The 26,046-nt window shown below is 31.9% G+C and overlaps 1 protein-coding gene across 1 annotated transcript; it reads left to right on the top strand.

The window, feature by feature from the left end:
* Nucleotides 1-6,288: 6,288 nt before the first annotated feature.
* Nucleotides 6,289-9,440, top strand: LOC120074002 (probable mediator of RNA polymerase II transcription subunit 26c). The gene is made up of 9 exons (XM_039026962.1): nucleotides 6,289-7,597; nucleotides 7,699-7,767; nucleotides 7,866-7,948; nucleotides 8,028-8,098; nucleotides 8,206-8,255; nucleotides 8,379-8,412; nucleotides 8,510-8,634; nucleotides 8,922-9,018; nucleotides 9,119-9,440. The coding sequence occupies exons 1-9, from the start codon at nucleotides 7,205-7,207 to the stop codon at nucleotides 9,232-9,234; spliced, it is 1,038 nt and encodes a 345-aa protein (XP_038882890.1). The 5' UTR covers nucleotides 6,289-7,204; the 3' UTR covers nucleotides 9,235-9,440.
* The last annotated feature ends 16,606 nt before the right edge of the window (nucleotides 9,441-26,046 follow it).

Below are 26,046 nucleotides of genomic sequence, written 5' to 3'. Positions count from 1 at the left end.
AAAATGAATCTTGTAATTTTCCAAAGAAAAGAATTGCTTGTTAATATTTTTTTAAATAAAACCTCTCATCTCAAAGTCTTTTTTTTTCATGTATTTGATTTAAAAAGTCTATAATAATTATTTAATATATGTATTCAAAATTCCAAATAATACAATACCTATAAAATGGATTCAATTTTATTAATTCAATAAAAGTTAAAAATAATTTAATATTTCTGTAAATTTATTATTGAGAACAAATACATAAAAGAAGTAATACATTCTAAAAAATAAATAATTAGATAATGGTTAGCTAGTAATTATTGCTTTAAATTAGTTTTTTTAAAAAATATTTCATTTCTTTTGATTTTTTTTTTAAATATATAAGGCAACAAATAAGCAATTCTAAAAAAAGTATTTCAAAAACATGAAATATAAGTATTTTAATATCCAATTCAATTGTTTCATTTAAGTGACTATAACAAACTTTGAGTTTTATTTAAGTGACTATAACAAACTTTGAGTTCTAAAATTTCAGTTGATGCCACCACATGTTGTATTCATGGGATATTTAATTATTATTTTTTTAAATGTCCCTCGAAGGAACAAGAAAAAAAAAACCACAAACACTAAAAGAAATAAATTTTGCATATCAAATTGTATTTTATTCAATTTTAATTAATATTTATTTACTTCATTCTTTCTTTATCTTTTTAGAAAAATATTGTTAATCAAATGAATCTCCTAATTAAAATTTAAGAAACAAAATCTCTCATTGGTGTGTTTAGTTTAATGGCTAGCAATTTAAGGATTTTAACTTAATTTTTAAAAAATAGATACAAACGAAAGATTCAACAAAAAAAAAAAAAAAAACCTTTCCCTAAATCCATGAAAATCCTAGATTTAAGTATTTCTCTTGATAAAAATCTAAAAAATTAAACAAAATTAAATTTTTAAAAAAAAAAACTTATTGCAAGAAGCAAAGGATGATTCTGAAACAAAGAGAGAATTTGAGAGTGAATTCTCCTTTATGTCTTCCTCCTTTCTTCATTTATGAAACTACGATTGAGTTTCTACAACTTGAGATTTTTTTCTTTACTCGGATTCGCACTCACTATCATTTGTCAAATGTTTCATCGCCTTCTACCTCCTTTGATTGAAAGAGTACATGTGAAAGTTTTTCTTTCAGAGAATTAAATCAAATCATTAACTACCCCTTAAATCTAAAATTATGAAAGGGTTGGAATGTCATGAAACAATGGGTTGAATCATAATGAATCATTAAATCTAATTTCATTTAGAAGAAAAAAAAAAAAAAAAACCATAACATCGGGTATAATAACAAAGATTCTCCCATTTTTAAAATATATAGTTATTATCTATTTTAAACTACATATGGCCTATTAGCTCAGTTGGTTAGAGCGTCGTGCTAATAACGCGAATGGGCCAAATATTTTCGTTTTAGTTTTCTTTTTTTTCTTGTACTCTATTGCTCTATCAGCCTATAATAACACGTGGAAAGGCCGATGGCCCTTTTGACTACCAACTTCGGCACGTATGTTGCCTAAACAACTAAAAGTATTTTATTTTTAATTAATATATATATAACGGAAGTTCTTTTTCGTATTAATATATCTTCTATTTTTTTTTAATTTTTATAATCAAATTCATAAAAATTTTAATAGAGTTGGATGGCCTAAAGAGGTGAAATAAAAAGTTGGTTGTTTTCTATTTTCAGTTTTTAAAATTAGATTAAACTTTTCATCCTTTTTAAAAGTTTAAAATTCATTTGAATTATAAGCTAAATTTCAAACACATATCTCTTTTTTCTTTTTTCTTTTTTTGGGTTTTATAAACCACTCATTTCAAATATACAAACTTTTTGCAAACAATTTGGTGGTGGTTTTTAGTTTTTAAAAATTACTCTTTTTCTGAAAATAATTTTAACTATTTTCTTTGTATGATTTGATTCTCAACAAACTTTCATAGTTTTCTTTAATTATTATTCTTCTTTTTTAACGTTTATAATAAACAATTTATTGCTCAAGAGTGAGAAAAAAACAAAGAAATGTTTAGAAATAATGATTAAGTTTTAACTTTTTTTTAACACAAATGAATTAAGAACAAATAGTTATTGGAGAAGTCTCTTTTTTTCTCCTTTTGTAAAATTGCTCGTAATCAATAACATTTTGAAAATAGGAATTAAAATGAAATCATCAATAGAAGTTTATCATTCAAAAATGGACGAAAAGTATAAAACATATCATCCCATATATTTTTTAAAGTTTTAAAATTTGACTAATCGAGAGGTAAAAATTTAAATTTATCCAATCCAAATTATTGTAGTAAAAAAAGTTGGTAAATGATAGTTATTTGAATATAATAGTATCCAACATTTATGTTAAACATCTCAAAAAACAACCCAATATACGAAAGATAAGGTTTTGCATCAAGTTTAACAACAATAGAAGTGGAGGTTCAAACCTATAATATTTTGGTTGAAAAGATACTACATCAACTCTGACACATTAAAAAGATGCTCAAATTGGTCTACATATGTATATCCCAATTAACTAATGTCCCAATTTTTCTAATAATAATGTATCAAAATGTGAAGCAACTTCACCAATCATTTATAATCAAACTATTTTTGTAACGACCCGATTCCTTAGGATTTAAGTTAGGTCGTTATTGAAATACATGTATGCATGAAACTTAAAACGACACTCTTTTATAGTGAAATAAATGCTAACTAAATAAAGTCAAATAAAATATTTTCATTAAAACTAAATAAAAGTCAAATAACAGGGTACTCCTAAATCATAATTAGAAATTTAATGAGTCTAGAAAACTGTAAAAGTTTGGAAACGAATACTAATCAGTAAGTTTGAAACATGGAGATTGGAAGTGGAAAAATATTAAAAAAATCTAAACATCTTGAGCGGAAACATAAAATTGGTCACAGTGACTCGATCACAGAGAAATGGTGAGTATAAAATACTCAGTAAGTAACTCCACTACTGAGGTCAGGCTAGACATCTATGTCCTCTAGATGTCTACCTCTAGTGGAACATATAAACTGCTCTAGTCCTCATGGGACTCATACATGCATGAAAACTTAATTCTATCCTACTATAGTTATGTATGTCCACTACCTCTAGTAAAGGATCCACAACCTCTGTTGAATCTCGAAGGAAACACAATCTCTTACATATGCATGGTTATGCATACACCTCTTTCGTATACACATAAACCACTTATTGTGTACCTCTTTCGTACACATGCTTACATATACACATTTTTCGTATACACATAACCCACTGAATATGTACCTCTTTCGTACATCTAGTTATGTATACACCTCTTTCGTGTACACATAACCCACTGAGTATGTACCTCTTTCGTACACCCTAGTACCCTCTGGGTATGTATCACTTTCATATACACCAACCCTAGTACATCTCTTTCATGTACTAGCGCTTTTGAACGTGCATCACTTTCATGCAGTCACATAGTCTGGAAAGGAAAAAAAATTACATTTAACTTCATATTACATATAACATTCATCTAATCATGAATCCTCTAAAATCTCCTGATCAAGATCAGGCTAGTTAACCTCAACATACGTAATAAATCTAGTATTAATGGATCCACTCTAGTACATCACTTTCACGCACTAACTCATGTAACAATCAAACATTTGAAATTTCATAATACATCATATAACTTACGCACTTTCATAATAAATCACATCAATAAGCACAACAACAAAATTCCAACTTTCACATAACTTTAAAACATTTCCGTAGTGTGTTGCTTAACTCATAATTTAGGGTCATGCCCAATCGTCCTTTTAATATATTTCATAAAATTCTAAATCATGCTCATACATTAACGTGCTTCAGTCATATTATCACATGCTCATATATCTTTTCTAAACAGTCTATTAAATCTCAGAACAGTCAAAATTATCCTTGTAACTAGTCTTACAATTCTCAACATCAATAGATCAAATACAACCATATGGAATCACATACCATCTCATGCTAGCATTCAAGTGTCTATGTGCACAAATAAATCTTTCAAATCTCATACCAGAACATACATTGGTCATACTATACTATCAGTCCATCATGCTATCATTCTGCCATATCATTCATTTATCATGCTAGCATACATCTAATGTATGGCTCGTGGCCAGTTCCAGTAGTAAGATTACTTACCTTTAATCGCAAACTCTAGAAACTAGAAGCTCAACCTCTTCCTTGCCCAATGGAACATTGAACCAAACAAACATGCAAAACAACTTTAATCCTTGTTGGTTGTTGTTCGAAATTTGGAGCCATTAAGAAGTGGGTAACTCAAATCTAACGTTGAAATAGAATAGGGAACTGTTGAACAATTGTCAAAAGGGGAAAAACTTTGTTGTTAGGGTGTTTTGATCATGCGAGATGCTGCTTAAAGTTGTTAGAAGTCGTAAACATTGTGGCCGTTGAAGTTATATGCTGCAGTGTCAGAGGACATTGCTTGGAGATCGTAGGCATTGTCGTTGTTCGTTGAAAGGAGAAAACGAACAGATGGGAGGTGGAGTTTGACTTTTTATAATAATAATAATAATAATAATAATAATAATAATAATAATAATAATAATAATAATAATAAAACAAAAAAAAAATATAATTACATTTAATTCCTTTCCGTTTTATAATATTAAATTCCATTACATTTTATTTTTTTCCGTTTTACTATTAAATTCTTTTCCGTTTCAAAAGAAAATTAATTTCTGTCATTAATTTTCGAATTGAATAATTTACGCCAACAATTAAATTTCTGTACTTATATCTGAAGTCCAAAATTCTAAAAATGTCCTCCAACTAATAACAATTATTGAAATTTTAAATAATAAAGTTACTGAAATTACATTATTACTAAAAATATGCGGGATGTTACAATTTCGATTTACATTAAAGATAGCTCAAGTGAGATGTAAATATGTGAATAACGAAGAAATTTATAGAATTTCTTTACCCATATGTTTTTTTAAAGATAACTTTATTTATTTATTTATTTCCTTTTTTTCTTTTGTTTTTGGGCTCAAAGAGCTTCTATTTACCCAATCTCACGGTTGTTTTTGTTTTCACTTTGGTTATGTTTCCAACACTGCGGTGGCTCTTGTATTTAATGCCCATCCAAAGTCAACCTTTTTCTTTTTCAAAATTTGGCTACGATTATAGAGATTTTCCCTTGATTACATTACACCAAAGATGCTAGGTAGTTTCTATCAAGCATAGGCCTCTCCAATGTCTTATTTTTCTTGACCTAAAATTTACCTTCGACACGAGAAATTACATGTAATCTATATCAAAATTTCTCTCATACAATTACTTCATCGTCATATAGATTAATCTGTCTTTTTGCTTTCTTAAACATGCATTCATCCATAAATTTTTATTGTGTAAATTATTGTGATAGACAAAATTTTTTTGGATTTCTTAGTCTCACCTTCTCTAAAACTATGAAAAAAAAAATTCTTTGATAGAAAATATGATTAAAAGTTGTACATCAACTATCTCTTTTGATCTTTTTTTTCCAAATAAAAGAATTTGGTTGAATTTTTTAGTTTTTTTTCCTCTTATAAATATTAACACATAGATGAAGATTCTAATATCCTATTTTAGTTGCAAACATAACCCAATTCAATATATAAGAAATTTTTACTTCTCTTAAAATAGTCCTTTTTTTTAAAAAAGGAAACTATATCTCATACTTAGAATAATGTAATATTAAAAAATATATATAAAGAGGATTAAACTTAAAATTACAAATCAAATAAAAAAAATTTCCATTTATAAACATACTTTATAGATTAAGTCAGATAACAACATGATTTTGACCTATAATTTATTATAATTGTCAGATCTAAATATATGTCTACAATAAAGTAGTAAACCCTACTCAACTGTTATTATCTTTAGATTGAGTTAGCTTAAACCATTCAATCTATTTTAATAAAAATGACAAAAAATACCTCAAGTATGGTAAGTAAATACAATGAATATGTAGTTAAAAAGGATTTAGGGAAGGGAAAAGAAATAAAAATAACAAATTAGGTAAAAGGGTAAAATGTGGGAAGCTTCTAATTCCTGAAATAGTAGAATAAATGGGCCTGGATTTGAAGATTGGGAAAAATGGATTTGGGCCATTAATTAATGAGGAATTTATTAATTAATTAATTTTAGCACGCGCCAATGAATGCGAATGGGAAAAGAATTCATAGGGTCAGAGCTGTGAAAGGAAGGAAAAATCCTATCTGGATATAGGAACAAATTTCAACCCAACACGCTTCAATATTCCCTCTCTCTATCTCTTTTTTCTTTTTTTTTTTTTTTTTTCATTCTCCTAATAATCTTAATTCTTTGCTCAGATCAAATTTTCCGGCCGTCGTTTCGTTTCGGAAACTTCGGTTTCTCGTTTTCATGGTGGAGTTTCCTTTCAATTTCAATATTGATTGATTCTGTGATGATGATGGATGGATGAGACTCTTAACTAAACCAGAAACTCCAAAAGGGAAAAGAAAAAAATTTCTCTACTTGTGTATTTGATTTTGGGACATTCTTCTTCTTCTTCTTCTTCTAGCTAATGTAAATTGACCCACTTCCAAAAATTTTCTTGTAATTCTTTGAGGACGAAATTCCGGCTGTTCTTCGTTTTCTCAAGGAATATTCCGCAGTTTTTTGATCTGGGTTCTTCTTAATTTATTGTTCAAGTTGTTTTTTGTGTTTTTTAATTTTGTTTGTGACTTGGGTTTTGTGTAATTTTTGACGACTCTTCTTCTTCTTCTTCCTTTCGACAGCCACTCTGAGTTTGGATTCCTGAAAACGATCGGTTAAACTTTTCTTCAGGATCGAATCAGATCTATTCTCTGTCATTTGGGTTTCTTTTCTTTTTTGTTTCTTTCAAAAAATTTCCTAATGGATTATGACGATTTTGCTTTTCCACCACTGGGTTTTCTCTGCAATTTCTAGCGTTTTTTTTCCTCTCCTTTCTCTTTTGTTTATTGTCAGAGTCTGGAAGTGGAATAATAAACTTCCATCGTAGATCCGTTTCTGTTTCCAGAGTTCACTACTGAAAACGAGAACTACAAGCGTTTTTCTTTTTCAGATTGTTTATCGGGAAGATAACCTTTCTCTCAATCAATCTTCGATTCTTCTAAACAACTCTAAAAATGGTTCGGTTGGATTTAGATGATTTCCGAACTATATTAGATACAGCCGGTGTCGATGTTTGGACTTTCATCGATACAGCTATGGAAGTCGCTTCATTGGATTATGGTAATCAATTGAAGAATCGGAGAGATGGAATCGTCGAGAGGCTCTATGCGTTGACTTCGCCGCCGTCTCGATGTCGGAACTGTGATACGGATCGCAACCATGACGGTCGCTCTAATGGCTGCGAAATCAAACAGAGCCCCGGTGAGGTGAAGGGAGCTTCCCCTTCGACGCCGCAGTTTGTTGCAGTGGACGGAGATGATGATGGAGTAGACCCACATGGAGGTTTGTTTGATGATGAACAGAAGAAGGTTTTGGAAATTAAGGAGCAGCTCGAAATTCCTCACCAGGTTTTCTTCTTTTGATTCTGATTGTATAGAATATTGTTTGATTGTCTTATGGGAATTTTCTCGTAACTTTACCAATTTGTGATTGTTTTGGCTTGTTTCAGCCTGAAGATGGTTTGGTTGAACTGCTTCAAAACTTAGCAGACATGGATATAACATTCCAAGCTCTCAAGGTAAGCGTTTATGGGGTTTTTTCTTGTTCTTTGTGAATGTAAATTCTTCTTCTTCTTCTCTGTTTCTTAAGTATTCTTGTTCTTGTTTTCTTATATAGGAAACTGATATTGGAAGGCATGTGAATCGGTTGAGGAAGCATTCATCTAACGATGTTCGACGATTGGTGAAACATCTTGTCAGGTACATAAATTTTTTACATATATGAATAAATGGTTGATGATTGTTAATAACTTCGGTTTGTATTGTGGGTTTTTATCAGAAAATGGAAGGAGATTGTGGATGAATGGGTCAGGTTGAATCAGCCTGGGGAGCAAACAGCTACACTCTTAGGTAGAAACTAGTTTTAACTTCATAATTCAATTCCTTCAGAAGGTTAAATCTTAGGCACTCTGTTGTTGAAAAATTTAGCTAAGAATGGTTTCTACTGTTATTGACAGCTGATGGTGATTCACCCCAGCAAAAAGCTCCTCAAAATGGTTATCATCAGGTGAACTGAAATCATTGATCTAATGGGTTCTAATGTCTGCTTTCTTTATGTGAAAAGATCGAGAAGTTTATCCTTTTTGTAGTTTCATTACGGCCGTGTTTCTAATGATATGTTGTTGTGTAGGTTCCTGATTTTGCATACTCTCCGAATCCACACAGTGAGTATTGAATTTGAGCTTCTTGATTCACTTGTCATCATTTATTATGGATTGATTTGGTTTCTCATTTTCTCTCCTTTTTTCTTTGTCTTGTTAGATGGAGGTTCTGGGTCTGATCGAAATAACTCAGAACCGGAACCGAAGGGAAAATCCGTTCCAAGAAGAGATGCTCCGCCTAAACCAGCACAACCAGCTCCAACATCGTCTTTAACTCCTCAAAATGTATGGTAACCAAATTAGAGTCTTTTAACTCTATGTTTGGTTGCCAAAAATGGAGGAAGAAAATTGAAACTTTCGATTCTTATGCTTCCGAAAACATAACAAACTTAACTCAAACTGGCATCAATTGTGTTGAAATTTGACAAAATTTTTTGAGTGGTAGGTCTAAATTTTCTCAGGTCCCAGATGATATGCATGGTCTTAATTACAGTCTGCCAAATTTTGTCTTCAGCAAATTAGCTGTTTTAGGAAGGTTTTCTTATTATATCTATTGAATTGATGGCATGCAGAGACAGAAAGAACAACAGAAAGAAGCAAATTTTGATTCCCAAAAGCTTGCATCAGCTAGAAAAAGGCTTCAAGAGAATTATAAAGAAGCTGAAAATGGTTTGGCCTATAGCTTTCTTCCATTTGATTTCATTTTCTGACTCTTTTTGGAACAAACAAACCATACTAATTTCTGTTTGTCTGTTTCTTTTTATTGAAGCTAAAAGGCAAAGAACAATCCAAGTCATGGACATCCATGAGATCCCAAAGCCAAAGAATGCCTTCTTCTCGAAGAACAAAGGCAGCGGCGGTGGTTCTCAAGGCAGACACTGGTGATATTTGGCAATGCAGTAAATGCAAACATCTTCTAAATTAGGTTCTCCGTAATCGTCGAATTGGTTTATCATCATCCTTTCTATTTGTTACATCTTTTGATCATTAAATTCTTAACTTCTCTATCAAGTTTAAAGAGAATCAAATACTACTTTTCACGTAAATTTTCTCTTAATAAGCAATGCTAATACTGATATGTTGTTCATCTACCGAGTCTTGAAACGTCACTGCCTGGTCTTATGTCAACTGTGCTTTTCTGGTTTGGATCAAATCAAGGGGCAGGGGAAAGGTGGTTCATTAGTCATCTTTGACCTTGGAAAAGATTATTTATTATAGAAAGAACTTAAGTTGGGGCCAGCACATGGGGGATGTGAATGTGGATATGGGGTTTGGTTTGGCTTGCAAGTGGTTTCTCTTTATTTTTCTTCATATAATATATATTTTGGAACATGGGGCTTGGCCTAACATAAGGAAGGATGGTTTTTCTACATGGAAAAAGTTTTTTACTTTTCTAGGATGTGGGGTAGAGGATGAGAAACTTGATGCTCATTCAAAGATCAGATCTTTGACAAAGGATACATTTTTAAAGCAAAAGATATGGATATTTTCATTAGTGTTTGGACTTAAAATAATCCCTTTCTTTGTGATATTCTATTTTTGAATTGATTTTTTTGCCCTACAACTAGTTAGCGGGGACATCTTTACTTTTAGAAATCCAGTGGATTTTTTTTAAACCAATAAAATCTCATTCAAGAGCAAGATGGAATGAATCCTATGAATTACAAAATGTCTTTGGAACATGAAAGCAACCAAAAAAGAAAAATTATCACACCAAGAGAAAGAAACTCCGAAAAAACATTGCCGAGCCAACGTATGAGCGTGACGTGCTTGGAACATGAAAGCAACCAAAAAAGAGAAATTATCACACGAAGAGAAAGAAACTGTGGAAAAACATTGTGTGTGTGTTCCATTCTTTTAGAACAAACCAAAAGTTAATATTGGTAAAGGAATACTCAAATGCCAAGTATTCGTTAGGAACGGTTAAACTTCAAGAAAAGGATCATTTATAACACAACATAAATTCAATGTTAGATGGATTGGTTGATGCATACCCTCTAAAACGATAAGAGCTTAGAATTCTCCCGAAAGCCACAAATAAAACGACCCCAAGGCCAGAAACCACCAAGAGATTGTGTGTGCAGTGAAATCTTTTGCCTAGGTAAGTTGTACTAATCAAGAACAATGGAATAAAGAAAATGACTGAAAAAGAAAACAACAGGCCATGCCGTTATTGTTGACTATTAATTATGTTGTTAGCAAGTTGCTTTCAAATAATGATAATAGTCCAAAAAGTTACCAACTTTGATAAATGAAAGAAGAGAACAAGTTATCAACATAAACAAAGTTTCTCACTATTACTCAAATTCAATGAGGACCAAATATAGTCCATTTTTGTATTACCTATGTTTGTAAACAAGTTATTGTTTATGAAAGATACACAATCAATTACGAACCATTGAACTACGAGTTTAATAATGCCCTTGAATTCTAAAGAGACAAGAATCATAGTGCAGTAGACGAACCACCGCTTTGTGGCTAGAGTGTGATTAGCTGACCAACGAACCCTTGGTGGATCATTCTCAGCAGGCTCTCTGCAAGACAGTTAATAGACTCGAAACACACACAAAAAAGGAAAATGAAGTTGGGAAAAAGAAAACACCAGGTAGACAAATATTTGTCACTTCATTCCTAGCCTAACCAAGCTCATGATAATGGCTAGCTGACATTTAACCATTGTTTGGTTTGGTTAAATTGATGCTAGTTGGTGTTATAGATGGAAATATTTGAGGTTCTAAGCTAGGAATATGTTGCTGAGGACATTGATATTGACAAAAATTTAAGAGAAACTTACAAAAATCTGTGAGAAAACGATTGAAAGTGAGATTGTTTGTTGGGAGTAGTAAATGAACTTGTTTCTATTTTGTTTTTTCAAAAAATAGTTTTATGGTTTTAAGGAAAAATTGTAGATTAAGTCTTGTAAGTTTTGTAGTGTTAAAGTAGCAAGATCATTAGGTTAGGATACTTGGTAGAAAAGTTTGGTTGAAATGTATTTTAATTCTATGTCTTAGAGTAAAAAATACATAGAAAATGTAGGGAAATATCAAATCAAAGTTTAGCCAAAATTAAAGACGTGCAATCAAAGTCCACATAAAGATGGCTGAAGATATAATTTAACTAGTTAAATTATACACGTGTTGAAAATTTGTGCCTAACTATATTCGACAAAATGTAAGTTTTTTATTTTTAATGTAGGTCTACTTATTTAGGCCTTATTCTTAATTTAGGCTATAATAAATGAGAATTTTTTTTTATGAGATCTCCCTCAAGTAATACACGGTAAAAAGAAGTTAATTGAGATTTAAAATGTGTTTGGAATGCATTTTCAAATGTTTAATTTAAAAAATAAATCATTTTAGAATGAATTGGAGTGTTTGGCAACCACTCAACATAACTTTTGAAGAGTATTTTCAACAACTTTTGTCAAGTGTTTAAATAAAAATGAGTTTTTTGAAAAATACTTTTCTTTTTTGAAATCAATTCAAATGGACCCTTAAGAGTTAACAAAAAAAGAAGCTAGTTGGAGATTTTTTTTAATATAATAGAAGGTGAAAAAATTCAAATCACAGATCTCTTGATCTCTAACATATATTGTATGTTAGTTGAGCTTGACTTGTTTTCTATCATTTGGAGAGATGTAAAAATCAACCAGAGTTATGATATATTTGAGAGATAATACCGACTATCATTGATGCAATTCCAACCGGGATTGCATACTAATGCCAAGTAGAATTGCATCAATTCTAATTGAGATTGCACATTTTTTTTTTAGAAAAAATGGAAAATATGATAAAAAGTAAAATTATCTTCCATGTCTACACTAGAAATATCAGCAAAGGTTAGAAAAAAAAAATTATATTACAAATTTTCCAAATCAGAGAACTTTTTGGTCAATTAGACCCTATGAAAAAACCAAAAACAATAATTAAAAATGGGGCCAATATGGAATTTTCCAATAAAATTCCATCAAACTAGACCGCGGCGTCCAAATGATCGGCCCATGATCCTGCCCAAAAAAGGTCCAAATAAATAAATTTTAGGGATAACAACAAATAAAATCCTAACATAGGTCCTATATTTTAATTATGTTCAACTTTTTTTATTATTTATAAAAATATCTAAGTTGGCTTTAAAATTAAAATAAAAGGACCGAATTATCCTTTAGTCCCAGCCATAAGTTAATTATAATTTTTTAAAATAGGGAAGAGATGAGTTTTAAATGAGACGTACTTTTTTTTCTAATGAAAAAATATTAAATCATCATATTTTCAAATACCCACAACTTTTCACATTCTTTTATTTCTCTCTCAAAACTCTCTCTTCAAAACCTTCAATCAAAGATCTTTTCCGCCAAATTCCTCTATCTCAGATCTTTGATTTTTTAGCGCCAACAATAAGGAGTGTTTCGTAAATATGGAAAATTTTTCCATTGCCGCATTCTCTCCCCAGTCGCCCACCACATGTCAGGGTATTTTTCTTCCAAAAATCCATTAGATCCCATGTATAAAAATATTAAAAAGTTTAGAAATTTATGAAAATAACTTTTAAAAAGAGATTGAATCTTTAAATATCCTATAAATTTAAAACAAACTTATATTAAAATTGAAAATTTTTAGATTGGTTAAGGAAAGGAAAGTATATGAGATTTTATTTTAAAACACAGCAAAATTAATAATTTTTAATTTTAATTAACCAGATTAAAATATATTTATTTTCATAATTTTTTACTTGATGCAATTAATATTAAAATTAGTCGTCATCTTTTTCTCCCCTCCATTTTTTATTCAAACAATATAAGGTGAATAATCAACCAGAATTAATTTACTTTAGAATCAAATCTCTAAATAAATATCTTTATTTTTAATTTAGTTATTTAAAAAAGAAATTGAACAATAAATTACATAGTTTGTTTGCTTGGTTAGCTAGTAACATCAAAATATCAAATCAGGGAAACCAAATTAAAAAAATTATAATTTTAGTCAAATCTTGATTCCAAAATGGATAAGAACAATTTTCTTCTTCTTCTTTTAAGACTACTTGTATAGATAGCCACTAATCCATAAATATTAGAGTTTATAAAAGAAAGAAAAAATAATTACATATATATTACAAATTTATGCCTAAATGTTTGAAAAGACCAAAAAGGACATCCACTGTATAGCTCAATTTCAAGAGAAGCCCATTTCAAACCATGCAATTAATAAGCGCCTACATTCACTTATAGCCAACCTTTGAAACAGTATGACTGTTCTTCTTCCCTTCGATATTGCTCCAAAATTAAAAAAAATACGCCTCTTCTCTTCTTTGACTCTTCTTCGTCAGTTCTTTGTCTCTTCTTCACTGATAGCCATTATTTGAAACCATCTTACTGATTTAGGGCATCGTTTTTCTTCCAGTGATAGTAGTGATTTTGATTCTTCGGCTATTGTCTATTCTTGTCGATTCCTCTTCCAAAATCCTAAAATCAATGTGAGTAGTTTTGATTTCGATTTCAAATGATATTTGACGATATGTTGTTGAGAGTTCATTGATTTCCTTCAAATTAGGGCTACATGCATTCTCTATCTTTTTTAGGGATTTTGAGAAATTTATTTTGTATTAAGTCGATTAATTAGTGAGATGCGATAAACACTGATTCTTATCCTATCAAACCTTCATTTTTAATCACAATCCGTGATTTATTGCTTCAATTTCAATTTACATCCTCTCGGACTATTTTATTTGGTTAATATTTGGTGATCCTTTTCATGCTTTTTAGTATTTTACTAGTTTTATTCCATATTTTGATCACTGTTATAGTTTTTCTTTCTAAACAAAAGTTGATTATGTGAAACTTTTTGTACTGTGTTTGATTGCTAATTTAGTTCGGAAGTAATCACCACTATGTTTTCTATGCATGTTGTTATTCTAATAATAGTATGTTGGTAGTTCGTTGATACTATGCTATTTTAGGCTTTCTGGTATTTAGTATATTGCATGCAAATTGAAAAAACATAAGTGATAGCCTTTTACATTGATAGCAACATAAGTGATAGCTTTTACATTGATAGCAACATAAGTGATAGTCTTATACATTGTTATCAATGTTAAAGGATATCATGGATAGATCTATTACTAAAATCTACTATCTCTATTTCCTATCTAATGTTTGTTGATGAATTTATCTCTGTTTCCTATAGTATGAAGGTAACAAATGAGCTTTCTATACTACAACTTAATATCATTAGTTGGATATCAATAGTGATTCATTGACATTATTAGTTTTATGGTTGTTTAATCAGGGCTATCAATTGGTATTATTGATAGCATCTGTAGTTTGCTTATTATTTAATTATGTTATCAATTTATATTTTTGATAGCTACTATCGATAATACTCTTTTATTGCTATCACTTATAGTATCTATCACTGACTGTATCACTAAAAGTATATACAGTCAGAAGGATATCACTGATACTATCTTTAAGTGATATCCTTAATAGGCTACTAACATGAAGGTAATGTTTCTACGAAGTTATATTGTTGTTGATTGTTTTTAATATAAATGGAGAAAAGAAAGAGAAAACTATTGGAAGGATCAACATCTACATCTGGAAAAAAGTCCAAGAAGCTCAAGGTCCACAATTTAATGATATTTTATAAATTTATATATTTTTAGTTACTTTTTCTTATATATATGTTGTTATATAATCAGGAAAATGTATTAATTATTCTTGAAAGTGATTGGAGAAACTCGTTGAAAGTGAACTTCTTCATAACATTAGAAGTCTTATTCAACATAAGGAACTTTAGATGAGTTATTACTCCAAGTATTTAGGGAAGGTCCTTTTAGGCACTTCTTAGACATGAAAATGAAAGGGTGCCCATCCAACTCATATCACACTTGATTAGAAGGCAATGCACAACTACAAAACATAACTTCTTGGCTTGACATATTTTAGAATTTGACCTCAAAGAATTTTGTTAATAACAGGTTTGAATTGTGATGACTACCCTATAGATGGTTTTTATAGTGAAAAACAATCTATGGACAATACAATTAAGAACTTCTTCTTTAAGAAAAATACAAAAATTGTAAGGAGAGAGCTTTAACCTACCTTTAATTTGTTAGGTTCTAATGCCAATATACCCATTGATCTAAAAGCCAAACTTGCCAATTTCTATTTTTTAGGGAGCTTCTTAATTCCTACACAAGGACATTATAAAGTAAGTTAGAAGCATCTAAAGGAGTTGGATAATGAAGAAAAATTTAGATCTTATCCTTAGAGGAAGGTGCCTTTTGAACTTACTATGGAATTTTTTTAAGAAGGGTGTCATCAACAAATCATATTCAATTTTTCTCCAAGGATTTCCACCTGTCTTGGTTTATAGGGCTTTTGAGATGATGCCAAGACTATTCAACCTTACAATTGGATTTGCAAGAAGAATAAAAAGTGATGGGCCAAGAATTGCTCAATGGGAATCTCAAGAACCTAATGATTTGCAACACATCAATAACAATATCTTCAAAGCCACTGGTATAATTCTTTTATCATTGTTAATTCTTTTATTTATTTATTATTAACATGCTATCAATGATAGAGACTATCGTCGATCTATAAAAGTAATAAGTGACAACTTGAAACCATCTAATGAAAATAATTTTGTTAATGGTCTATAAAAGTAATTAGTCCAAGATAATGACCAACTGAAACAAGATAATGAAAACATAGAAAGATCTTGAAGATGAAGAGAAAGATCGGGAAGAAAAGGAGGATAAAGATAAAAAAAAAGGAAGATAATGTAGATGAAGAAAATAGAAAACAAAAGGGAATGATAAAAGAAGGTAAGTATTGATTGATTGATGTTTTGATGTGTAGGATTAGCATGCTATCAGTGACTGCTTCCATAACTGATATTATACTATCAATGTTGGCCTCTAATTACTGATAACATACTATCCATGATAGCTTCTACCACAGATAGTACAAATGATACTAAGCTTTATTTACTTTACTAAAAGCGTATTGATAGATTCATGTTTTTTTTTTTTTTTTTTTTAAATTTCATGACTTTAGATTATTGAAAAGACTCTTAAAAATAGTCCAAAAAAGTGTAGACCAAATGTTGGTGCTAAAAATATAGATGATCTTGTTGTTGAGAAGAGGCCGAAGAGACAAACAAAACCAACCAAGAAAATTTTGGAGAATGCAAAAAATCTAAGAAAAGACAAAAAAAAGGTGTCTCAAAAGATGTCTCTAAGCAAAGCTACAAGGCATAATCCAAGGTGGAATAATGACGCTCCAAACTTTGATCTCAATATAACACAACTTTAATTGCATCTAATAATTAGGTGTTTGTTTGAAAATATGTAGGTTTCTGTTTGACACTGGATTGTTATGGTTATGATTTTCTTTGAAACTATAGTGTTATGATTTTACAAGACACTTTTATGTCAAAATGCATATCTTTTAGTTTTGTACTTTCATAAATGAAATTGAAATTTTGTTGAAATAAATACTTGATGTTCAACAGGTTGTTCAGTTTTTAAAACATTAGATCAATGATAACTTCTACCATTGATAGTATGATATCATTAATGGAAGCTATCACTGATAGTTTTTGTTTATCACTATGCCAAAATGCTTATCTTATAGTTGCAACTTTCCAGCAAGAGAAGACATTTATATCATTTAGATATTTAGATAATTAAAATTGATGAACTAAATTCTTCAAAAATTAAACACTGATTAGATTGTTCACATTAAACACTTGAGAATATTAGAGATATAAGCTATCATTAATAGTGTGATATCAGTGATAGAAGCTATCATTGATAATGTGATATTAGAAATAGAAACTATCATTGATAGGGTGATGTCAGTGATCGAAGCTATCACTGATAGTGTTATATCAGTAGAGAAATATCACAAGTTTGTCGTGGCTAAAGCAAATTCAATCAAAACACAATTATCATATTGGTTAAAGAATATTATATCAAAAACAAAGTTTGTTTCACTAGTTATCATTGATAAATCGACAAATAATAACAACAAAACAAGCTGTCTCATTGTCTCTCATGATAAATTGACAAACATCAATAACAAAACAGGTTGTCACACTAAGTATCATTCATAAATTGTAACAAAACAAGCTTCTTATACATCATTAAACAACTGGTGGTCATTTGCATATCCTACAATTATGGTTATGAATATGACATCGACTACACTTTGAGTTGCTTTTCTTTTCACCAATTGACATTATTTTTTATTTTTTATTTTTATTTTTGTCAGCTAGACATTTAACTATTGGAGGTAATACATTCACATCAACATCAACAGAGCTCCAGTCAAAATGATTTCTAATAGGACAAACCGATCCTTTGTAGGTTGATAACAGTGTATTGGAAAAATAATAGTCTGACACAAAAGCATAGATATCTAAATTTAGTCGATGAAGAATAGCACAAGCATGAGCATATGGAATCTCCTCCAAATCCCAAACACGAAAATTGTATGATTTAGAGACCAAATTACCCACAAAATGCTCATCTCCATCAACGACTAAATATTCTTTATTGCTAATAGAATCAACCTGGAAAACAAAATATAATCAACTACGTGATAAAAAATTATCATTGTAAACTAATGGCTAATTTTGTACCTTGAAGCTTCTTGACCGATTGTGTTGCTCTCGAAACTCAGACTCAGCCCAATTAGTCAAAACAATCTTCATGGATAATGTTGTTTGATCTTTTTTGTAAAACCAATTTTGAAGTATTTCTCTAATGGAATCAAGTAACGATACAACTTGGAATGCTTTAGGCTCTTTCAAAATATTATTCAAGCACTTTGAAATATTTGTAGTAATCATATTATACCTTCTTCTCCTAGAATACACATGCCCAGTTCTCAAAACAAACTTTACTGAGATATTCCCGAATAGTAGGATATATCGATTCCATCCATTTCATATAAAAATCAAACTTATCAATTGTATACGCTTTTGTACAGCTAAAAAGTATGCTATCAATTAAAGAACCCTTATACGTCAACTTCATATTTTGCAAAAGATGTTGTTGACAAACACAATACTCAGGAGTTGGAAAAACTTTCATAACATCTTTTGGAATGCTAAGATGTTGATAAGAAATAATGACTAATCCCTTTTATTCACCAAGATTGTTCTTTATATTCTAAAAAAACTATTTCCATGATGCATCCTTTTCAGAGTCAATAATACTAAAAGCAAGAGGAAAATTATGATTGTTATCGCCAATTGCTGAAGCCATAAAAAGAGTCCCAACATGTTCACATTTCAAGAATGTGCCAATAGATATATTGGATCTACAATACTTCCAACCTTCAATTGACGCTCCAATATCCATATAACAATACTTAAAATTCCCATTACTTAAAAGCCATAAAAAAAATCCCACTTTGTTCCTTCATCCTCTGGTTCTAAGAAGATCCAGAAAAAGAAAGAAGGGAATGGGAAGGCTCCCGCTATTGGGAAGGGCAAGGGTAAGGCTAAGACTGACAAGGGCAAATGCGTCTACTGCAATGTAGATGGTCACTAGAAATGAAATTGGCCCAAGTATCTGAAGAAAATCGGACATGAAGATTTCTTTGAGCAGTGGAATGATCGTTCCAAATTCCATTCGTATTCGAACAACAACAATTATAGTACAAGAAACGGAAACAACAGGTATGCATAAATCAAAATTACAGCATGCTTTTCTAAAGATCAAGGGATAGAATTAACATACCTTTGAAGATAATCTTCAACACCCTTGATCACGAACAATCGTTCACAGTAAGACAGCAACCACGAACGCTCAAACACTTCCACCGCTACACTGTACGATCCACAACAATCTCAAACACGACGATCACCTAGATCACGAACACATCGAACGACCTCCATAAAACCTCGACTATGTCTAGTTGAGTATGACACCACCACAATGGCTACCTTGGTATTCTCGATATGAGAATCCAGACGTGTGGGCTCTGTGTGGACTTGGTTAGAGGACGAGACCGGAGGAAGAACAATCGTGTAAACAATTGAGCAAGTGGGAGATGACAGTGTCTATCGTATAAACGATGCCCAGTCATTTATCAAAAGCTATGCGATCGTTTAGCAGAAGCTACACGATCATTTAGCTCATCGGCCAACTGAGTGACTATCGTATAGAAACACTCCACGATCGTCTAGTCTTTCTTTAGCTGTCGTTTAGTAAATCTAATTTACTTGACAGAATTTTTGTGAGTAATTTCTGAGAATGGAAATCTCAAAACAACAACTACTAAATTTAGGAAAACATTTTTCCTTTCATCTCATGGTTACCATGAAACCACCAATAACCTCTCACTCAATTGGTTATTAGAGAAAAAGAGATAATTATTCATTAATTAATATTATTATAAATATATATGATAACCAACTTACCATACTATATTTATAACCTATAGTTTTAATATTTCATCTCATGAAACATATAAATCATAACTCTTTTTCTATTTCATGGTACTTAATGTAAATCTCATTTATATTAATCATCCACTTGATGTATCTCATACACCACACCGATCATATTATATATAATCAAATTACCTCTTGTCAATTTGAACATTTCAAATCAATACCAAGAACCACTTCTCAACTTGAATCAATTGAGCTATCAAGGGGACCTTATGGACCTGTAGCTCGAAGCTCTAACGGTACGTGAGTAACTGACTAAACTCTTTAGTCACAGGATCTACCATCTGTTAATTGCCGGACACTCCACTAAATATCGACAACTGAACTCTCCTTACCACAGATATATTGTATGTTCATCTTAACCAATCAACAGTGCGATAACCCTTCACAGATCGCTCTTAAGTATAGCTCGGCCAATAACCGTTATGCCCTTGTAGTTACATCTAACTCTTTAAGTACCATTGATCCCTTAATGAACATAAGTCATAGTCCTACTATGACTGATTCCTCTCTTCCAAAGAGAAGCTGTGGCCACTATGTTCAAGCCCCGGAATCAGCCGTTAAGGGAGCGATCTATCTACTTACCCCTGCTTTGAGGAATGATGAGTATCGTCGTGATCATATGTTTCCAACATAAATAGTTGTCATCAATTAGTTTTTCGATGCTTAGCAATGCAATAGTGGCTATAGCCATTTTAAAAACCGTTGCTGAAAAACGAACAAACTTTTATAAGTCTTTGCTTAAACCACATTTTAACCAATTAGTTTTAGCAAAACAGTTACTAAGTACCCTAAGTGATTAAGACTTCTATTTTGCAATGATGCCTCAGCGAGGCAGGACAAACATCACCGTTGGGGTGATCAGATGCCCCTTCACTGGGATGAGACATTCTCAACAATTAGGTAGAGCCAACTCTTGGAACTGAATCTAACAACCACCATTTGTTCGGTTCAGAACTGTTAACCTATAACAATCCTGCGTAAGTGTAACCCCTCGTTTTCGGTACGAGAGTCCTACTCTAATGTGCCCACCGTAGGGAAGAAGCAGATTAGGACAAGAGACTAAGTAACCTTATCCAATACAGGTGATCAAATAAAGAAACGTGCAAAACTGCCATCCTATAGGGGACACTCCTAGGGTGCCTCGAGGCGACGCGTATAAACTTTATTCAATCTAACGAGAGAGACCGTGGGATATGCTGTCGCATTTTCCGCTCACACTTACTATGAACATTCTCTCCATCCACCTTGATATTGACCTACCCAAACACCATCCTTTTGGGGGACACTCCCAGGATGCCACGAGGTCGAGGATAGGTCTCATAATGTGGACAATAAAGAAACACAAGAGGTTTAAATGAAGCATCAAATTCCCCAAGTATCTTCCACTAAATGTTCTACCTAAGGGTTCATTAACCTAGACAATTTGGCTACTAGTTTTAGTCTAAGCCATATTTTAATCTGCTCAAAAACAACTTTTGTCTTTGAAATAAAACAAGTTCAAGTAGTCACATTAAACTCTTCAATGGACTATCCTTAACCTTGCATGCATGCATTAAATCTATCTAATTCACCTTTCTAGGTAGGTTCCCAGGTAGGAGTGTTCCGTTTCCGTCACCTTAAATACCCCAGCCTAGATAGAACCCGCCTTAGAAAAAGGTCATTTATAGATAGATTTGCTACACTTTAACCTTTTATTAGTCAATTTAATCCTATTAAATTGATTAAAAGATTAAAGTCTAAGGTTGCTAATCATATTAGAACCGTGATCTTAAGTCTATCATAACCAAGTTTAAAACAATTTTAAAACCATGATTTAAACCTAAGTGGGCATGCATGTCTTTCTTATAGATTTTAGTTATAATTTCTTTATAACCTTTATAAAAGAAATAACTAAAACCATACACTGCCACATAACTAGGTACTTATAATAATTATAAATTTAACCTATGTGTCATGCTTCATGCAATGTCCGATCATTACTATACATAACTTTTATATATGAGTAACAAACCAAGCACACATGCTTTCCATACACTCTTATACTATAATACTTATAATATAAGGATGATGCATGCCAATTCTTTATGCATGTTTAAATATAACTCTTATATTATTTTGCGCATGAGCATGCTCTTACATACTTTAAATCATGCTTCTCTAAATCATAACACTTATAATAAAGAGATGATAGATGACCAATGCATAACCATATGACATATAAATAAAACATACATCCTATGTACATTCACAGATTAATGGATCGGGATGAACCACCTAAAAAATCAGAAAGAAAACTCTATCTATTACATTTTTCCACCGAGAAAACCGATTCACAGAGGAACCAGGTCTTGAACTACCAAGCGAAGCTCCCTATCGTTTAATAAACGCAGCCAGGTAAACGATCGTGTAGTGCACAAGACTAAAACACGCGGATGCTAAATGATCGTTTAGACGACAAAAAAGTTGCGAAGCCCGATCGTCTAGAAAATTACTTAACACGCGATAGGTAAACAATTTACTCCGGATCATAAAGTTAATAACTAAGCGATGAAGCTTGCTAAGCTATTCGATCGTCTAGTATGCACGTGTAAAACAGCTCCCAAGTATCTGATACTCAACGATCGTCCACCCCATCGTTTACACGACTCGACCAACGTTTGGTCATCTTCATCCTCAAAGAACAACAAACTTTGCTACAAAACTTCTTCACGAACGACTCACAGACTCAAACTCTTTGAAATTACAGACTTGATAGCAGTTAATATTCCCAAAAATGCAGGGGCCTTTACAATGAACTTGAAATGTAAAAGAATTAAACAAATCAGAGGCTGCATCCCAGAAACTCCATTAATCCACACATCCACAGACGATTTAACGATTAAATAGAGATTAGACATGTTTCACCCACCGAGAATGTAAATGCAATTATTTGCATCAATGAATTTGGAATATCAGAAACCTGTCTCTGATATCAATTGAAGGAACTCTTATACAAGAGTACATCTGAGCGAAAATGGATCGTTCAAAATACATTGTGACAGAATTATCACATTTACATTCAAACAAACAAGATATGCATCATACTGTAAATTATCAGCATGCTAAGAACAATTAACCAACAAGAGAACAAATACATACTAGTTGAAGACTCTTTCTTCACAATAAAGCTCGTTCTCTCCAAGCAAACAGGCTCCTCTCGCTCTCGCTGGATCGTTAAGCCAATCGTTCACCAACACCCGATCGTCTACTCACGAATGGTCTCCACACGAACAGAAGAATGATGGGGACGACACCACCACTTGAAACCCTCGGTATTCTCGGTATGAGAATCCAAAGAGTGGGCTCTGTTAGAATTTGGTAGACGGGAGGAGGATATGAAGATCGTATACAACGATCAAGTAAGTGGGAGAAGGCTGAGTCTATCATATAGACAAAATGTTTGATCGTTTAGAAGAAGTGCACGATCGTGTAGAAAAAAAGGCAACGATCGTCGATACGATCGTTTAATAAATGCTCGACATTAGACGATCGTTTAATAAAACGTAGGTGATCGTTTAGAAGATGGCGTACATATATATGTGATCGTGTAGTAAATTTGAGCTATCGTAAAGTCTCTGAGTTTACTAAGTGATAGGCAACACACACTTTTTTTGAGCGAATTACGTGATCTTTTCAAAATGAAAACGATTTTCATTTTATTCTTTAGTTATGAAAATTGATTGGAATTTTCCACTAATGCACGGTTATGGAGAAAATGGCGTGCATAATTATCCCATAATTGTCAAAATAAAATAATAAATATAATCATATTATATTCATTAACCTATAGTTTAATATCACATATAAACCATAGTGTTTTCTCCTCCACTAGATATAAATCATACTTATATCCAATTTTCTCCAATTAATGTATCTCATACATAAAGTCAATCATATCAAATATAATTAACCAGTTCAATTGTATCATATATAATCGAACTCCCTCTTGTCAATTTGAACAGTTCAAACTAAACAAAAAACTAATTCTCAACTTGAATCCATTGAGCTACCAAGGGGACCTTATGGACATATGGCTCGAAGTTCCAACAGTACGTGAATAACTGACTAAACTTTTTAGCCACGAGATCCACCATCCGTTAACTGTCAGGCATTCCACTAAAGACCGACAACTGAATTCTTCTAATCACAAATATATTTTTATGTCCATCAAATATAACCAATCAACAGTACGATAACCCTTCACAGATGCTCGTAAGTATAGTTGAGCCAATTTACTGTTTTGCCCCTTAGTTACATCTAACTTCTTAAGTACCACTAATCCCTCTAATGAATAATACAATATAGTCCTACTATGTGTGGACACCTCTTGGCCATGAGAAGGTGTGTGGTACCACATCGTTCAAGCCCCAGGATCAGCCCTTAAGGAAGTAATCTATCTACTTACCCCTGCTTCAGAGAATGAGTGAATTCCATCTTGTGTAGCTAAGTTCTCAGCTCCCAAATCAGACAAATCCCTAAAGTGGTAGGTTTGAGTTGGCGACCTAGCCACTCGGACCCATCCAAATCAAACTACCGCCCTCAAAGGAATGAGTTCCCAACTCACTCAGGATTGAGGTCATGTTACCTATGGTCATCCTAGTGAAGTGAAGTCTCTGTCATGAATGGTGTTATATCTGTCTCTTATACACATCTAGATGTGTATAAGAGACAGGTGTTATGTAACGAGACATTAACATTTCGTGGTCAGGTTTTATACAAACTCTTTGTATAGGATGTCCCCGCTCGCACGTCCCCACATGAATGATCAAGATCAGACCATCTGTAGTAAGTTACAATACTTATAACTATTCCACAAAGCGGGCTGCATCCATAGCGTTACCAGGATAAGGTTTTCCTCCTATATCCATATACTACAGACTATTTTGGTTATCACTTAAGACATGATCCACTTGTATGTCACCACATACATGCTTAAGTTACATAATGACAACCAGGGATCATAGTTTATTGGTTTGTGATAAAGTAAATGATACATCGCAAGCGTTCATACAAAACTGTGTTTACAAACTACAGGACGTGAGAGTTTAGGGCATCATCCCTAACAAATTAAACAATCGTACTCTTTTTCATTTTCTTCTAATGAAGCGTTCATTATGAAAAATGGTGTGACTATATGTTTAGTTAAACTCGAAGACAACTTATATGTGTTAAGACCATTTGGATCAAAAGCACATTTAAATTAAAACTGCGAATACTTAAACAAAATGCAAAGAATTTCTCCAAGTAATAATGATACATACCTTTGGCATTTGAGATTAGGTCACATAAATCTCGATAGGATCAGGAGATTAGTAAAGAATGGACTTTTAAGCAAGTTAGAAGATGATTCATTACCTCCAAGTGAATCCTGTCTTAAAGAAAAAAATGACTAAAAGACCTTTTAGTAGAAAAGGTTATAGAGTCAAAAAGCCCTTAAAGCTCATACATTTGGATCTTTGTGGTCTAGTGAATGTAAGGACTAGAGGAGGGTACAAATACTTCATTTCTTTTATAGATGATTATTCGAGGTATGATTACTTATATCTAATGGAACATAAGTTTGAAGCATTTGAAAAGTTCAAAGAGTATAAGGCTGGAGTTGAAAACCTATTAGGTAAGACAATTAAAACACTTCGATCTGATCGAGGTGGAGAGTATATGGATTTAGAATTTCAGGACTATAAGATAAAATATGGAATTCAATCCCAACTTTCAACATATGATACACCTCATCAGAACGGTGTATCAGAGAGGAGAAATAAACCTTATTAAATATGGTTTGTTTTATGATAAACTATGCTCAATTGCCTAACTCGTTTTGGGGGTATGCAGTAGTGACTGCAGTTCACATCTTGAACTATGTTTCCTTGAAGAGTGTTTCTGAAACACCTTTCGAGTTATGTAGAAGGTGTAAAACGAGTTTACATTACTTCAGAATCTAAGGTTGCCTTGCACATGTGTTAGTGGCAAATTCTAAGAAGTTAGAACCTCGTTTAAGATTATACCAATTTGTTGGTTACCCTAGGAAACGAAAGGTGGTCTGTTCTATAACTCTCAAGAAAATAAAATTTTTGTATCGATAAATGTTACATTTTTAGAGGAAGACTACATGAGAGATCATAAACCACGTAGTAAAATAGTATTAAATGAAGCTACTGAAGCATAAATAAGGGTTATTGATGCAACTAAT

This window comes from Benincasa hispida, chromosome 3 (genome assembly GCF_009727055.1).
Source record: "Benincasa hispida cultivar B227 chromosome 3, ASM972705v1, whole genome shotgun sequence".
NCBI classification, from domain to species: domain Eukaryota; kingdom Viridiplantae; phylum Streptophyta; class Magnoliopsida; order Cucurbitales; family Cucurbitaceae; genus Benincasa; species Benincasa hispida.
This window is presented reverse-complemented; position numbering and strand designations above follow the sequence as displayed.

Excerpts from the sequence above, each read along its gene's own strand:
- LOC120074002 (XM_039026962.1), top strand. The coding sequence starts at position 7,205 with ATGGTTCGGTTGGATTTAGATGATTTCCGAACTATATTAGATACAGCC. Across the intron at positions 7,768-7,865 it reads TAACATTCCAAGCTCTCAAG|GAAACTGATATTGGAAGGCA; the intron begins GTAAGCGTTTAT and ends TTTCTTATATAG. Across the intron at positions 8,413-8,509 it reads ATACTCTCCGAATCCACACA|ATGGAGGTTCTGGGTCTGAT; the intron begins GTGAGTATTGAA and ends TTGTCTTGTTAG.